This window comes from Sparus aurata, chromosome 22, assembly GCF_900880675.1.
Source record: "Sparus aurata chromosome 22, fSpaAur1.1, whole genome shotgun sequence".
Lineage (NCBI taxonomy): Eukaryota > Metazoa > Chordata > Actinopteri > Spariformes > Sparidae > Sparus > Sparus aurata.
Window position 1 is genome coordinate 17,628,564 of NC_044208.1, and position 17,157 is coordinate 17,645,720.

At 40.8% G+C, this 17,157-nt stretch overlaps 1 protein-coding gene across 5 annotated transcripts in view; it reads right to left on the reverse strand.

Annotated features, from left to right (window-relative positions):
• Positions 1-561: 561 nt before the first annotated feature.
• The window catches only part of fndc1 (fibronectin type III domain containing 1), a 43,841-nt gene continuing 27,245 nt past the window's right edge, over positions 562-17,157 (reverse strand). For all 5 annotated transcript variants that reach the window (XM_030405981.1, XM_030405982.1, XM_030405979.1 and 2 more), the window contains 7 exons: positions 14,504-14,740; positions 10,000-10,108; positions 5,180-5,259; positions 4,844-4,873; positions 4,120-4,281; positions 3,887-4,009; positions 562-1,366 (listed from right to left, as the gene is read on the reverse strand). In XM_030405981.1, the coding sequence (XP_030261841.1) occupies positions 1,251-1,366; positions 3,887-4,009; positions 4,120-4,281; positions 4,844-4,873; positions 5,180-5,259; positions 10,000-10,108; positions 14,504-14,740 (857 nt within the window). In that variant the 3' untranslated portion in view covers positions 562-1,250. The remainder of the gene's footprint in view (positions 1,367-3,886; positions 4,010-4,119; positions 4,282-4,843; positions 4,874-5,179; positions 5,260-9,999; positions 10,109-14,503; positions 14,741-17,157) is intronic.

Here is a 17,157-nt window from a genome sequence, read left to right on the forward strand (position 1 = left end):
TCACCAAAGTGAGGACAGTGGATTTACTGAAGCACTTTTTTAAGATCAAATGTTCGCTACTTGTACTTTACTCCATTTTATGCAACTGTATACTGTCCACTGTATAATGAGCTAGCCCCATCCATACCGATCCTAAGCACCCATGCTAGCGCTTTAAGCACCGACACCAAGCTATGGGCCGCAAGCTGTAATAAAAAAAAGATTAATTTCTATAAATGTATATAGTGGCAAATCAAATCAATGTATAAAATGTGCTTTACAACTCCAACTTGAATATTTATGGGGCAGCATGTTAATAATCTGCACGTGGCTGACGGCTTTGCCCACATTTACTCATGGCATTTTGTCTCACTCTCTCCTCTCACCTGCTTCCATCCACAATATGTTGTTTTTGACTTTTCATCTGTTTTTCACAGTTGCTGTTTCCAACTGGCTGAACCAAAACGTTCTTGGTTACTCAGATCTTCCATTAGGTTGATGAAGTGGATCTGGATCACGTGCAGAATTTTTTTTTGATCGAGAAGAACGTGGCAGCCGGAGAAGAATATGATATGATTCATGTTTTTGGATTGCTGTGGTTTCCATAGCACCTTTATTCAATCTCCCACAGTTCCTGAGCAAATATTTGGTTATTTTATTCTTTGTTCATATTACATACAAAACTTACACAGTAACTTTTAATGAATTCTGGGGGATACCAAAAGGGTGTAAAAAACAAACAGTATGATGGTTTAAACACACAAATAAACAAACAAAATGCAGCTGTCGGAAGCCGTTACATTATGAAATACAAATCTCACAACTGAAAATTAACAGACCTATACAACTCCTTAAGTGTCCATTCTTACAGTTTTGCTTTGCAGCTTGTGCTTTGGTCCAATGTCAAAGGTTTGACCATGTGTGTGCATTACTGATGAGATAAATAACACTGGGTGAGGACCGGTCTCTGGGATAGTTGGTAAGGACACTTTTTCAGACAAGAGTTAAACTAAGCTAGCGCACACATGCTTCTTTTATCCCCTCATATACAGACTGCTTTATATAAAAAGTGCACGGTAATGATATACATTGAGTTGTTTTAAAGTACTATATTCTCTTTCTGTGAAGCTGTAATAAATTCGTAGTGGTGTCTTTTTTCTCATCGCGGCAGGCAAAAGTCTGTTTTTAAGGGCAGGACCAGTGACGGTAAGCGCCTGCAGCAGGATGCAGAAGGGTTGCCCTTGGTAACAATGTCTCCTCCTCCTCCTTTGTTACCACTTCCCAGGGATTGGTACCCCGCATTCATACCAGCCAACAAATGGATGGGGTGTGCGCCGGCCGATAACTCCAAATGTAACTGGCTCCTGTCTGTACGCACGATAAAATCCTGAAAAAGAACAAACACAAGCAGTCAATGGCCATTTACGGAAATTAATCAGGACGCTTGAGCGCGTCTGGATATAATCATCATTCAGCACACGTTCGCAGCCATTTAGTTATTTCTCTTCTTGATTCTTAATGACAATTTGTTTTGAAGATCCTCTTACAGCTTCATTGATGAGGTTTGTGATGTTCTGCATTACTTTCTTCTTCACTAAATCCCATGACAACGTAATTACTTCATCATGCTAACACGGTTTGTCTGTGTGAAAGCCAAACACCGTTCATTCCTCTGCAGACTTCTCACCAAAAACGATTAAAAACACTTCAATGAAGCCACGATGAACATAGGCATTACCATAGATTATTTTGAATAAATAACATCCAGCTGTTGTAAATACTGGAAGGCATCAATTTTGTGTTAATCTGCAGCCAAAAATTGTCCTGAACAATTGCACTCGTCCATTTCCTCCTGTTTGAATAAAGTTTGCTACAGTTCCCAGCTGTTTTATGGAATTACTGATTTAAAAAAAGAAAAGAAATGGTAACACATCTAACCGAGCTACCGGCAGCTAGCTACAGTTGTTCCCTGTTACAGACTTGCCGAAAAGTGAAACTCTCGCCAAAAAGCAACCAAGGCTTTATTTGTGATTGAATATGAGTCAAACCTTCGTGTAAATGCGTAATTACTACAAAAGAGGCACTTTTAAGATTTACTCGATCCCCGAGTGCGACCTAACAGGCAGAAGAGTAATGGTGGACCTCCTACCTGTTAGGTCTTCATGTTGTGTCGAGCCTTCTTAGTGTTTTAAAAACAGCAATTGTGATGCTAGCGCAAGAGTGCCCCTGCACCCCATTGAAAATTAGCTTGCCCAAAAACGAAACTACGGTAAATCTTAAAAGTGCCTCTTTCGTCGTAATTATGTATTTACATTAAGGTTTGATTCATATTCAATCACAAATAAAGCCTCGGTTGCTATTTGGAGAGAGTTTCACTTTAAAAAATTTCATGACCGATCAAAATTGTACAACTTTACTGGTTCATGAAAACTATTCTAGACCTAAATACTTTCTTGGAGTTTGATAATTAGGTCTGCTATGACAGGTTATATTGATTGAATGAACTGTGACAAATCATTAATCCCACTGTGAATTAATAGTTTATAAAATGTTCTGGTTCAAAATGATCGTTTTATTTACATTGGTATTACAATTCTGTTAGCTGTTTCCAGCTTCTAACAGGGTTTGTGAGCCAATATTATAACAAATCATGTGGTACCTGTGTTGTCTTGGTAGTTGTCAGTTGGTGGGGAAAATAATTCAACAGTAACCGCCCAGCATACTACACTGCCCCATTTTTAGCTAGCTTAACAAGCGTTAGCTAGCGTTAGCAACGTCAACATTTGCTAGGTTAGCAACAAACCGGCTACCACTTGAGGGGCAGACGATTCGAACGTAGGTAGGGAGAGGCTGTGGCTGAACGTAATCAACACCTTTCATGTCAAGTTCTTATAAAGTCACGTTGCATTAAAAGTGACATAATTGGACGAATGAAATTTAATGGCAACAGATGTACATAAATCTTTGAAACACTGTCAGATCATGCTGGAACAACGTGAGTCATCAGGTTTTTCCATGCCAGCTTGAGTGCATGCTGTCATTAAAGCAAAAGGGGGACATACCGAGCACAAGGACATTCTGAAATTCATGAAACATTTCTCACCACTTCACTCAAAGCTTCTATTCATTATAAAAAAGAAAGTACCACATTTGAAACAAATACAAAACAAAAATTCTGACTCATGGTCTATTTGACCCCACTGTACATATCTTCAGTGGGAACCAATGAGTATGACACTGAGTGCTTCAAACAGGGAAAATAGTCAAGAAAGGTATCGATGAATGAGTGAGCACATTGTAAGTTGTGGTCTTCTTGCAGGATTTGTTTACAATGGGAAATTTATAGAATTTGGTCATCTTGAACCTTTGACTACAAGCCAAACTCAAAGAAATGCATTCACAGGGAATGGTTCTGGGAAATCAAACTCAGGAGGCAAACTTTACTGTGTTGAAAAAGGTTGCTGTTAAATAGTCGACGTCTTGGTTGTCGAACACACCGACAAGGGAAGGTTTTCACAACACCTCCCCATTTCAGCTACACAAACCACATTTGGCTTAAAAAGCTGCCGTTTACGAGTAAATAACGTTCACTTTGGTGGTTTAATTATCTCAAGCAAGTAATGTCATTATGTAATGAGATGACCTGAAACCAGTAATTGCTAAGAAGTTATGTTATAACTAGGAACATGGTCTGCAGTAATGGAAAGCATGTGAGATTTGGTCTAAAACCCTGGTGGGTCCTTTAACAAGTATTCCTTTAAATGTTTTCCTGCATCTGTATTCAGCATTGACAAGATCAACACAGCTGGTGGACACGGGGAGCGGGATCACATGGAAAAAATGATGGGTTTGATCTAAATGTCACGGCCACAAACAATCAATGTGTGTATAATGTGTTCTTGTTTACCTTGTGCTGAGGGCAGATTATTTGAGAGGTATGCCGGGCCGGTCCTCCCGTCCCTGTAGGAGTCCACAAACTGGCAGTGGTCCTCTCCCTGGCCGAGCGTGTCTCCTATACTGTAAAACGGCTCTGTGGTGGTAAAAAAAAAAGGGAAGTGCTTGTAAGAATTAGGATATTTTCAATAGTAGAAGGTTTATTATCTCCAAAAATAAGTCATATAAGGCGCAGTCATGCGTTACCTCTGAGGCCATCTCCCATGAAGATCTTGTATCGCAGCGAGTTACACAGAACCACACCGACAAACTTCCTGTACCACGTCCGCTTGACGTACTGGCTGCCCTTACAGCTGCTGTGGGCTGGGTTATACTTGAAGGTGAAGGGAACCCAGATCGGTTCTCCACCTGAGGAACAGAGAAGAGAAGGAGATACACATAATTAAGCATGTGTTGTTGTTTTTATAGTCTGATATCAAAGGCAGCCAGATGGCATGTGTTTTATACATGCTACCGAATTCAGTTTATATCTTGTAACCTAGGTGTTATGATGATTTACTTTCGTTCACTGAGCTACAAAACACTGACATGGGCATACAAAGAAAGCATACGACAAAGTCCAGGCCTTGCTGAGTGTGATGTCATGTGAAAAATGACGAGTACAAACTGCGCTGGCTGTGGCAGAAACACAGACAACAACGGGCTGAAGGAACCTTTTGGCTCCTTGAAAAGTAGCTGCTGGGACTCAAATACTTTGGGAGGAAACGTGGCGAGAGTGATGTCTCTCTGCCAGTCGTCTAAATCCTTTGCCTATGCACAGTAGCAATCAAAGGACTGCCACTGGTTGGAGTGGTTGAGGAGTTGAAATCCTCTCATGTTGTTTCACCGATTGATGTCTCTCTCTTTTTAGAGAGCTTCGGTAGGACATGGCTTGTCGAATTAGAGAGGCGTTGTTGCTGCCTTGACTTACCAGGCGGTCTTTCGATGAGAAGAGGATCGTCTGAAAGAAAGAAAGAATGCGATCGTGTCACGAGGGAGGAAAAGCACACAGACTGTATAATGGGTCCACCTGATTTTTAGAATGAAAGGCGCATAATTCCCTTAACGCGGTGTACATCTGGTAGTCTGCTTCTACAGCAGAGATGGTTTTGTATTTGAATAACTTGCATTGCAATAAAATCACCAGGACATTTTCTTTAAGTGCCTGCATACTGCAGAACAGCAGAAAGAAGCTCGACTGAGGGTCGAACTGCAGTCAATGGGGTGTCCTAGAGTTTATCTTCGCAGGTGCTGACAGGATACGCACCTGATTCGGTGACATAGGTGAGCGTCTCGCTGATGGGTCCCAAACCAAACACATTTTTGGCCTGCACCTTGAAGTAGTACCTGAAGGAAAACGAACCACAGCGAGAGGATTTAATGAGAGATTCAGTCGTTGAAGTGTCATCCTGCCAGTGTTGTTGTGACCCGATGAAGGTGTGGAAAATGTTAATGACCATAGCAGATGACTGGGCATGCTTCAGTCAGCCTTTAGGAGTAGTCTGTTTTCTATTGATATGAATCCAAAGTGAGCGCAGCACAATAAAATGGCTATTTGGCTCGTGTTGAAGGGAGAAGGAGGGGGGGAGTGGAGGAAGGGTGCTGAGGGAAAAACGAGACATCTAGACATGTGGAGATTAACAGATAGGAGGAGAGGATAAGGATGAAAGACAGAAAACAGGAGAAAGGTGGAAAAAGTAAAGCACAGGGATACATGTACGGTGAGAGGGAGTGGATAAATGGCAGGAGAGGCCTCAGAAGAGAAATTTGTCACTGCGAGCTCATTAGCTTTTTCTTGACGGAGCAGAGCAGTGAGTTCACCTTGTCTCCGGGTGTTGGAGGAATTATTAAATCCCATCACATCAAAAACAATGGCAGTGAGTGACAGCTCTGAGAGTTCGCAAACGTTTCCACTGTAGATGTGTTTGTGCTTGCCTCCAAGTCTGCAAGGTCACATACAGTAAGTTCACGGTCTGTTGATTCCCAGCCAAAAACTTTCACCACGTACCGCCACGAGGCCTGGAACCAATCACCACAGCCACGTGACAACAGTGACCAGAATATATATCAACAGAGAGGGAGAAAGGAGTAGAAAGAGAGCAAGGCAGCTGCAGAGAGGTGATGTAATGAGGGAAGAAATTGGAGAAGGTAAAAAAAAAAAAGAGAGAAGAAAATATGTGCCAGAATATAAAAAAAGAGAAGAGACCACAAGATGCTTCATCAAGCCAAGCTTAGCAATTTGAAAATTTATTTAGACTGTTGCTCTTCTTGTTTTATCTTTGGAAGAAGATCTATGTGATAATTCTGCAAGACAGGCTCAAATTCGCCTCATACATGTCGATTCTTAACTGAAAACTATTCAGACTTTTATTGACACTCATAAAGTTTATGTTTGAAAAGAAGAGGAGAAAGAAGCAAGGACTCAAATTCACGACATAGCTGAATATCTATCGGGAGTGTCACGATTCTCTAAATCCATGATTCGGTTTGAGTTTGGATTAAAAAAAAAAAAAAACAGCACTGATAGTTACACAGTTGTTAGACTAGCACATCTGGATATGTTCAGATCAACAAATCATTGTATTTATGCCCTGACAACTATCACTGGCATTTTCCAGTCCACTTCTTTAGACAGCAGCTTGACTTCATTTTGGTGATGTTTACAGGTTAGGATTGGGCGAATTCAAATGATTCGCACCAATATAAAGATTCCAGAGTTTTAAAACAATCAAACAAATAAACTGTCCTTTGAAGATTCAGAAATAAACAGAGTTGCAAAGTTTGGTTTCTCAAATCTGTCCAGAGTGACCCCTCTTTCCAAACAAATCAATAAAGGATCTATGACAAAAAAAATAAATAAACCCAACACTTCTGGTACTTGTCAGTTTATTTTCTTCATGCACACAGGATAAGTGTCTGGAATTGCATCTGCAGGCTAAGCTAGTCAAATCTTATTGATATCTAGATAAATTTTTTGGTCTATAAAACACCCCAAAATTGTGAAATTGCCCGTCAGAGTGAGCCCAGAGTGATATCAAGTTAGTATGACAAAATCGTTTTACGATAATGTAAGACAAAGAAAGGCAGCAAATTCCCACGTTATCACACAGAATAGAATCAAGAAATACTTTGCATTTTGGCTTGCCGATAAAAGGTCCAGTGTGTAGGATTTATTGACATCTAGCGTTGAGGTTACAGATTGCAAGAAACGCAGCAGCCATCTCCTCACCCTCGCCTACAGTGGCTGCTAAAAACTGATAAAAACTCCAGAGCCAGTGCTTTATTTGTTTTTACTTATTTGTCCATTCTGAGCTACTGTAGAAGCATGGAGGACTTTGTGGAAGAGGACCCGCAGCCTTTGTTAATACAATTCACCGATTTTACGGTAACAAACTCACAACTATGAATATTATATTCCATTTCTACCAATAGATGTTTCCCAAATCCTGCACACTGGACCTTAAAACAATGGCTGGGATTTCATTTCATTTTCGTCAGCTTATCCGGGGCTGGGTCGCGGGGGCAGCTGCCTGAGCAGGGACACCCAGACTTCCCTCTCCCCGGACACTTCCTCCAGCTCTTCCGGGAGGATCCCAAGGCGTTCCCAAGCCAGCTGAGTGACATAGTCACACCAGCATGTCCTGGGTCTTCCTCGGGGTCTCCTCCCGGCGGGACATGCTAGGAACAATCTCCTGTTCCATTCTTCCCTCACTCGTGAACAAGACCCCAAGATACTTAAACTCCTCCACTTGAGGCAGGAACTCTCCCCCAATTTTGTAATTTGTTCAGATGTGTGTATGTACATACAGTATGTGTGTGTATTTAGGACTATAGTAAATCAGTATTTCTGGCAACCAGAAGGAGCCTGCAGCATGGGAAATGCCAACAGTGTCCCATAAACCATCCCAGGATGAACCGTAACCACAGAAGAGGCACTATCGTGGATACAAACTGGTTGCCAGGGAGGGAAACCCTCTTTGTAGGCTCCTGGAAAACTTTACCCCTCGCACACAGCTCTTCTGTTTGTGTTCAGCAGCAGGTGTTTGGCCTCCTACTCTCTAAAATGTGACACCTATCATAACACCTCAAGCAGATTCGTGCTTTTATATCAGGCAAGAGGATAGTTTCGATCCTGATGCACTCGCACATCTGAAACAGTTTTTCTCCCATGGTTAGATTACTTGCTAAAAAAGAATGCATAAATAAATTTTAATGGAGTACCAGATGTGGAACAGCCACATCGAGACAGTTTTGACAGTATCTGGTTGGTAACATGTCACAGAAGAAAAAACATGACCTTCATCTCTCATCTCAGTTGTACAACAGATCTTTGAAGTGTCAGATTAATATACACTGCTTGTACGTATATAACTACAGCTCATTCTAACTGTGTGTGGCCTGTTAACAGTTTACACTTCCATAAAGACTTTGACTGACTCATTACTTGCGTGTCATGCTAGCTATTTCACCTTTGTGTCTTGCATTTATTCAGCTGGCTTCTTGATATTTTAGGTTTCTGTCAACAGTGGTATGCTAGCTGACGTTAGCCAGAAGGGCTACAATGGAGATTAGCATGGTTTAACAACTTTCTGTAATTATGTGTTTCGGTGAAAAACAAGTCTGCATGAGTGGGTAACCATGGGTTTTCCATTATTCAGCAAGAACTGGAGGTGAGATTGTATGTGTTTCTCAACAGTGGTATATAGCTAACGTTAGATTCAAGGGCTGGGCTAGGACACAACATTGGTATCAGCCCCAGTCAACATGGGTTTACTTTTCTTCAGCGAGAACTGGAAGTGAGATTTTAAGTTTCTATCAACAGTATACTACTTTAGCTTTTAAGGGCTACAGTACAAAATGGAGATTAGCATAGTGCGACAATGGAAAATAACAAAAGCAGCAGGTTAAACGAGTCTGGATGAGATAGATGATGTGGTCGACACAGATTTTCTATTCCTTAGCAAGAACTAGAGGTAAAATGCTACTTTAATTCCATCAATAGTATGCTAGCTAACGTTAGCCTCAAAGGCTACAATGATTACTGTTGCTTGGCAGCACCATCAGCTGCTCCTTGATGCCTTTCTCATTGGTTGTTGTGGTCCAGATCAGAGAGTACTGATGCAATCATCCAGATTTTAAAGCATAAACATCACACATGTTTGATTTCATTAGACCATATAATCTGCTCTAGTTGAGTAAATGATAAAATAAATGCACATGTGCCTATTTTGATCCATTAGCCCAATGTAAAACTGTTGAAACTGTGCAACTGCTGAGAGGCGAGAGCACTTTAAACTTTCTCTGCATCAATCAAACTTACAACTTACAAGAAAACTGCGTCATGCACAGATGGAACAAGAAATAGGTTTAATGGAAAGAAATCCTGTCCTCCCTTGGGTCCATGTGCTAAGGGCTGTTTCCATGTATTTATTTTGAAAACCGTGACTGTCTAGTACGACAAGGTTGTGGAAACATGCTTTAATAACCGAAACAGACTGAATAGATGGTGTTTAAGTGTTAGATAACGTGCTGTATTTACGTTCCACTGAATTTTCCACCATCTCAACAGAGTTTGACAGCGCGTCACATCTTGGTGTGGATCAAAACCTGCCTCCATTGAGCCTAACTGATTTGCTTCAAACTCAAACTCACACGCTGCTCTGATCAATGTCAGCTTGGTTTGATATCACAATAGGCAACGCACTCCTACATAAACATGGGAAAAGACCAACATACACATGAGCATTCATACATGAAGTCATACACAAACATCCAGACGAGCTGCATATTCTGTGCATTATGCGATGATGGGATAATGATATAAACACTCCCAAACGGAAATAAACAGTCTCGAGCCACAGCCAGGCACCTGCACTCGAGGCAGCAACCTGATACTAAACATTACATGCAGATCAGGGCAAGAGATCTGGCAACTTAGCAAATCTTTGTTTGTAGGTTCAGGTTCTTTTCCTCTATGACTCCCATGTGTGAGATGATACCGCAAATCACTAAGCCTCTCTTCAAGCATATGTACAATACCCATGCATACACAATAATATAAACACAAAGCAGGTGCCAATGTATTACCTAGAGTTGGGTTTGAGGTTCTCCACAGGCAGGTGGGTCCCACTGGAGGCTCTAGAGGACCATCTGTTGTTGAGGACATCATCATATGAAGCACTGTAGACCATGTAGCCTGCAGGGAACAATCCAAAATAAAGGTCAGAGCTTTTAGAAGTACTGTAGCAGATACCAGCAGATACATGTTTGTGTCAAGTTTTTAAGTGAAATGAGATTTAACATTAAAAAACTAACTCAATATTTTGAGACTCTGACATAAGAGTCAGCTGAGGCAATTGATACCACTCTCATATCTGTAAGGTAATGCTGCATTCGAGACCACTCCGAGCGTGAATTGCCATAATTTCTATTTACTCCCACTTCACGCGGGAACAGTTGTCTAATACCTTGTGGAATGGTTTGCATGTATTTGTAGACTACAGTATTTGTTTTAGGCTAGTGAATGGAATATTCAGATACATTTCTGGATATAAAAGTGCCGTAAAATAAAATGTGTAATGGCATCTGTTACCTCACGTCTCGTTTTCCCTCTATTTTGTTTAGATTAGCTACAATACTGAGGGTTCAATAGTGTGCGCACTTGCCAAAAAAACCTTAACATTTGTTATAGTCCGCCAGTATTTTTGTTAGTTGGAAGTTGGAAATTGCAACAAGGAAATTCCGACCTCTGACTTCGACTGTGTTAATGTAGTAAATCTATGCTACTACCTGGAGATATAGCATAGCTTAGCACTAAAACAACAGCATAACTACCATACACATTATTTCTCATGGTGGTCCACCGGAAGGGACGTGACTTTGGCTCTCTAGTGGAATGTGATCCACTCGAGTCTGACTCTCTCTAAATCCGTCTAAAGCCAGTGCAACTTATTTTTCTTTATCAACGCTGGACTTAAAAAGTATCAACATTCAATTCTTTTTTGCGTAGGTGGTCTTCCATATGTATATTTATCTGTGAGGGAAAACTGCAGCCCTGGCACTTCAATAATTGATGCTGACTGTCCTCCAACCTGCCTGCATCTCTGTCTGTTTTCTTCTCCTTTCTCTGTCACGCAGACTAATCCTTAGAATCCGGCAGGCAACCTCAGGTCACGTGGCTCGTCATCACTCATGTCAGAAGTATGGAGGCCGGCTTCGGCGCACATCAAACTACCAACTGTTTCTATTGGACTTTTTGAGTCTGAGTTTCAGTTTTTACTGGAGCTGCACCAACACAGCTGGCTGCTGACAGGAGAGGAGTGAATACTTGCTACTTTGTTTTTTGGCTTTTGGTTTTTCGTTCCTTCTTTTTCTGCATTAACTGATGGTTTGACAGAGAGGGTAGTATTTAGACTCTTGCCTTTACCATCTGCCGCTGTACCCTATCTTTTCCAGCTTTAAATATAAACGTATTAAACATTTCCCAAGAAGCTGGTACTTTAAGCCAAATTCAACACTTAAAATACTCAGTGAATAATGTGCGTGCTTTGCCCAAAGAAGTTCCTCAATGAATCAGAGTAAATGGAACCAGAAGTTGGGTTATGATGTCCTTCATCTCTTGAGTCCACTTGCCCGCAGCTGTTTCCATCCACTTGTTTTGAGAGCCATGACCCGTAACTCGTAAGACATGGCTGTGCAAACGCTCCCTGATAACTAAAACAGCGCTTGTGATTGGATCTGCATGTGTGAACTGTACCTGCATATGTGCATGGATCAGTCAGATGTCTGCTGTATTTACAGCAAATGTCTTTGCAGTACAACAGTATTTCAGATTATGGAGGAATTCACACAAAAAAGTCAAAAGAAAAGAAAAGTTTAAGGCTAATTTATCACTCAACACTTAAATAAATTAATTTCTGGAATGCAACCTGGTCTCAAGATAAAAGAAAATCACAGGGAAAATATGTGAAGTGGGAAACAATTGTGATTAGGTGCAAAAATGTCCAGGCAGAGTTATACAGAAACTGTCTAGATAATGTGTGAGCAGAGCGTAAACACAAACAGATGGAAAGAAAGAGAGGAAGAAAACACCAGTGACAGTACAAACCATCTATCTGTTTTACGCATCAGAGTACGGACCAGCCCACAGCGTGACCAGGAGCTTGTGTTTCACTGCCAAAGACAACACACTGCCTCACTGGCTGGCTAGACTGCTACCTCTGATAGTCCACCACGTCTCATGCAGTCGGCTCTTATCTTCAGTCTCTTCTCCGTCCCCCTTTTTTTTTCCATGTGTCACTTTCTCGGGTCAAATGAGCTTTGGTTTTTCCCTGAGAAACTCTGAGACTGAGTACAGTCTGTTTTTTTCATGATTTATTCACAATAAACTTCTGGAGCGAGTTCTTAAAATCTGAGTCACGAGAGATGCTGGTAACATATTAAAGGCATATCCTAAATAAAAACAGATGAAAGGGTGATGAAACCGAATCACAATCTTATGTAGTAATAGTCTGCTGAAGAAATGCTGACATGATAAATCCGAGTTTAACTTTATTGCTTCCTCGTATGTGAAGGCAAATATACTAATGTTATTTTATAAGGAACAGCGTCTCAGCTTCTAGAGAGAAAGCTTTAGCCCTGTGTCTTTTTATGAATGTTGATACAGGACATTTTTTCAAACTGTGAACAAGAGAACAGAGTTTGTTATCTACTGTTAGTGATTTAAGACATGTAATTCATTGCAATATTCCACATTATTGATTGTTATTTTAAGTTTGTATTTCATTCAGAAAGTTGAATTAATCATGCTAGGCTAACTCACCGCCTGTGGAAGCTAGTTGGCCCCAAAGAGGGGCATCTAGCCAGTATAACTAGCGAGTCTATCTATATGTCTATTTCATGGGTCCAGTTGTGCGGACCACAAAAGGCAAGACTGTCAGCAAGTCACCCCGTCACCTTAATCCAGCCAAAAAAACACCAGCAGTGCTCCAAAATCACAGCTCACAACAACGCACCCAGCTGGATAACTGCCTTTGAAATATAAGTCACGCATATATTTAAAAATGTGATATTGATTCATAGCAGCAATGATGTTCAGACGAGGGCTGGAAAATTGTTTCAGTTATTTCATTCTTACTTTATCCACGGTGATATGCTTTAATTTCTTTCTTGTGAGAAAAATTTACTTATTGTAAGTCGCTTTGGACAAAAGCGTCTGCTAATTGACCTAAACGTAAATGTTAATGTAAATATTTTTGGAGTACGATCACAAAGATATACTAATCAATAGAGGTGGTGAAAAAAATCGATTATTGATTAATCGCGATTATAATATTGACGATTATGATTCGATTATCAAATTTCCAAAAATCGATTTAAAAAAATAAAAATAATAATAATATATATTTTTTTTTTTTGGTTTTGAAATAGTAATACAAACTGGAGTACTCCTCTTACTGGCTTCCGCTACATGGTCCACAGTCTGGAGCCAAGATATGTTATTCCATCCCGGAGCTTTTTCACACTTAAATCGATTCCAAATCTTTACAAGGAGACAAACCTTTCTGTGCAAGTGTCCCTCAACTCTGCACACAGGGTAGCAATAACGTGCGATGCCTGGACATCCAGAGCTACTGTCTCATATGTGACCGTTACAACTCATTTTGTCAGCAGTTAATGGAAGCTAATGTCCTACGTACTTCAGACGAAAGCTATGGATGATAGCCACACAAGCGCAAATATGTGTGAGTTTCTCAAAGCAATGGCAGGCGAGTGGAGAATAGATAAACACGACCTGGTTCTCGTCACCAACAATGCTTCTAACATGAGTCCGGCTGCTGAGCTTGGCAGCTTTCTTTTAACAGTGAAACACTACATTTAAAACAAATTAAAAAATAATAATTTTGATATTACAGTTACACTATACAATATTGAAGGTGCAGTGAGGTGTTACTCGAAAGATAAGTAAAATAATTCAGCAGCTGACTGATGTTAAATGGAAGATCAATAATCGTTAATAATTGAAAATTGAATCGATAATCGTTAATAATCGAAAATCGATTTGTAATCGAATCGAGACTTCAATAATCGGAATTGAATCGAATCGGGAAATTGGGCCGATTAACCACCCCTACTAATCAAATACCAATACAGATATTAAGTCTGTCACCATCATGTTTTGACCATCCTGGCCAGCCGGACTGCTCCGGGGAAGAAAGGAAGAGTCGGAAAAAGAGCCATGCTCATCCAACATGGTTTAAGGCTGCTCCTTGCTAATGTCCGGTCTCAGGAAAAGGACATGGACAAATGGGACTCAGGCTTGCCAAACAATGTGCAATAAGAAACTGTTGTGCCAACAGGGACCCGTCTCCACCACAACATCTCAGATTAAAATGTTGCATTGATGGACAGACTGTGTTCTAGTCTGACAGCGGGACAAGGAGAGGTGGACACTGTGTTTACAACAGTGATGCCCGGTGTTCACGCAGTCAAAGTGGGTCGACAGTGCTTCCCAGATGTCAAACTTTGGATGTCAACATGTTATCATCACCATCGTTTTGCTTCTATTTACAATTACTTAATAATTTCTTACCTGACACCATGTCGTCCTTCAGTGGGCGGGCCCAGTCCAGGATGATGAATGAGTGGCAGCCCTCCATAGCAACCACGGTAAAGTTATGAGGCTTGTTTTTGGGAGGTTGCTTCTGATTGGCTGCCAGGCTCTCCTTCTCTATCAGGTCTTCCAGGACGTCGACCTGAAGAAACTCCAGAGCCTCCGTCAAGGAGCACGGAGCACCCGGGTCCTTTCGGATGTAGTCCACATAGGGAGCTGATGGCAGGAACAAGTGATGGTTAAGCAGTTCAGAACTACATCATTTTCTGATAATTAAATTCAATTTTTTATCTTCTTTTATTTATATAAAAAAAAACTAAATTTGATAGGTACTACTTTGCCATATCATACAATCCAAAGTAAGCTTGGTCACTCAGATGACCATTCCCTATCTTCCCTTTGATTCCTCTCCTCCCCAATCCATCTTTTTTTGTTGCTTTTCAATGGCTCTGGAAATGCCAGCTGGACCTACAGCTGTGAATACTTCAGATATCCCACAATTCCTAGTCTGACTTGGATTTGGAGGGAGCCGCTGGAGCCTGGAATCGCTCCCACCACCCCAGATGATTGGCCCTCTGCGCGGGCCAAGAGTATAACGCGTGTCAGTATCTTCACATCAACAGCCTGTGAGGCTGAGCGGATTAAGGCTGTTACAAGCTCCTTCTGTATGTGTATACGCAGGCATATGGCTTATGTATTACACATTCATACACCGAAATACTTGATCTGTCGTCAAGGTGAGCAGATTTATGTGTCTGTCTATACACAGGGTGCTTGTAAGGCTGCATCCACATATCCAGGAGCCGTACAGAAGATCCAGATGTTTTGCTTTGCTCAACACTAAACGTGCGTCGCCTCAGAAACACACTGTCTTCGTCTGCTTTTTAAAAAAATAACCAATTCCAAAAACACTGATGAAAAGTGGCGCGTGTGTGCCAGACGTGATCAAATGTCACTTCGAAACAGCATCAGGACAGTTCACATAATGCCATCTCTAATGTCTGGTACGGCATAAATTAGCATCGTAATAGTCCAAACATGCTGGTACTCATTTTCTAGTCCAATGTGGCAAACCCCATCCATCTGGATCTTCCTGTAAAGCGGATTCAAACAACTGCAAAGAATTATTAGTTAATACTTTTTGTCACATGTCTGCCTCGGGCTAGATTCATCTAAACATGCCTGGCGTGGACAGATAAAGAGACAAAGGGGAAGTCTCTGTCAGACAGTTCATGCAAAGGCTGCTGAAGTGGACCTAAAATATATTGAAACTCATAAATAGGAAAGAGGATGTCTCTGCATTGAGCCAGCACAGCCTTCGTTCTGTGCTGAGGTCAGCACCCTTAACTTTTATGATTTCCACTGCTTTCCTCCTCCTGCCATTTTTTTCAATCTCACGGAGAGTGATGGCTTTCAGATGGCTCTATGAGAGGTGTGCAATCATGAGATATTCGTTGTTTACCAAGATAAATGGGGTCCAGGGTAAGTCATGTTATCGTTCTGCTGTTTGCCTCCGGAGCAGATTATACCGATAGTGCTGTCTTGCACTGATAAAGACATAGCTGTAAATCTTCCCTTTTAAAAGGTTTCTCACAAATATCAACATAAATGACTGTGACAAGTTGCTCTGAATCTGTCGATGAGTGAAAGGGAGGGGGATCCATATCATCGCACCAGCAACAGGATAATTCACGTCCAGAATCAGGATGATAATGATTGACCTGAATCTGCCCTTTATTCTAAACACTCCACCAATTTTTATACGTCAAACTCAATTGACTGTGGCTCTGGAAGGAGTTTTGTCAAGTCTGAAAAAAATACTCATGAGTCATTTGTTGTGTGTCTTGGCGTGAGTCGCACTATTGGAATAGTACTATCCAGTGTTTTTGGAACTTGACCCATCCTGGCCAATAAAAGTCAGGATATCTCAGCTTCCATGGCATCAATTGTGACCATTGTTTTCATACAAGCTATTTATATTAAATCCTCTTAATACTCGTAGGGAGAAGTCATTTCAGCTATTACAAGGCTATGGCTTTTCTAACTTGCTACTGAAAAACGAAGGGTAAGGTTTATAGCTAGGTTTGCAAAGACAGTCTCAAAAGAAAATATAAACTTTTTTACAACATGGTTTTGGGTAAATGGCCACGATATAAGCAAGATAATCCACTGTACAAAAAACTTAGCTTGCTTTAGGGTTATATTTAGTTCTAATCTGAAATATCATGGTTTGATATTTTAACTGAACAATAACCATCTCAGAACAATGGTGCCCCATGTTCAAAAATATGCCATGAAAGTGCCCCTATGGTAGATAAAACATGATAAAATACCCTCTAGAGTGCCCTACCAGTGGAGAAGATGGGCTAAGTGCCATCTCAGTTGAAATATATATATTTTCAATCATGCTCAAAAAGTAGAATTTAAGACTGCACATGAGCAATATAATAATCATCAATTTTTATACCTTATACTTTTGTTCCAACTACATTAACAGTAAGAACTTTCAAAGGTATACAATAAGTACTTAGTATTTTTTGTCTGTGGAGTAAAATGCTGCTAAAAGTATGTAGTTGTGGTGTCTTCACAATTATTTACAGCTGAATCATGACAAGAAAGTACAGTCGTTAAAC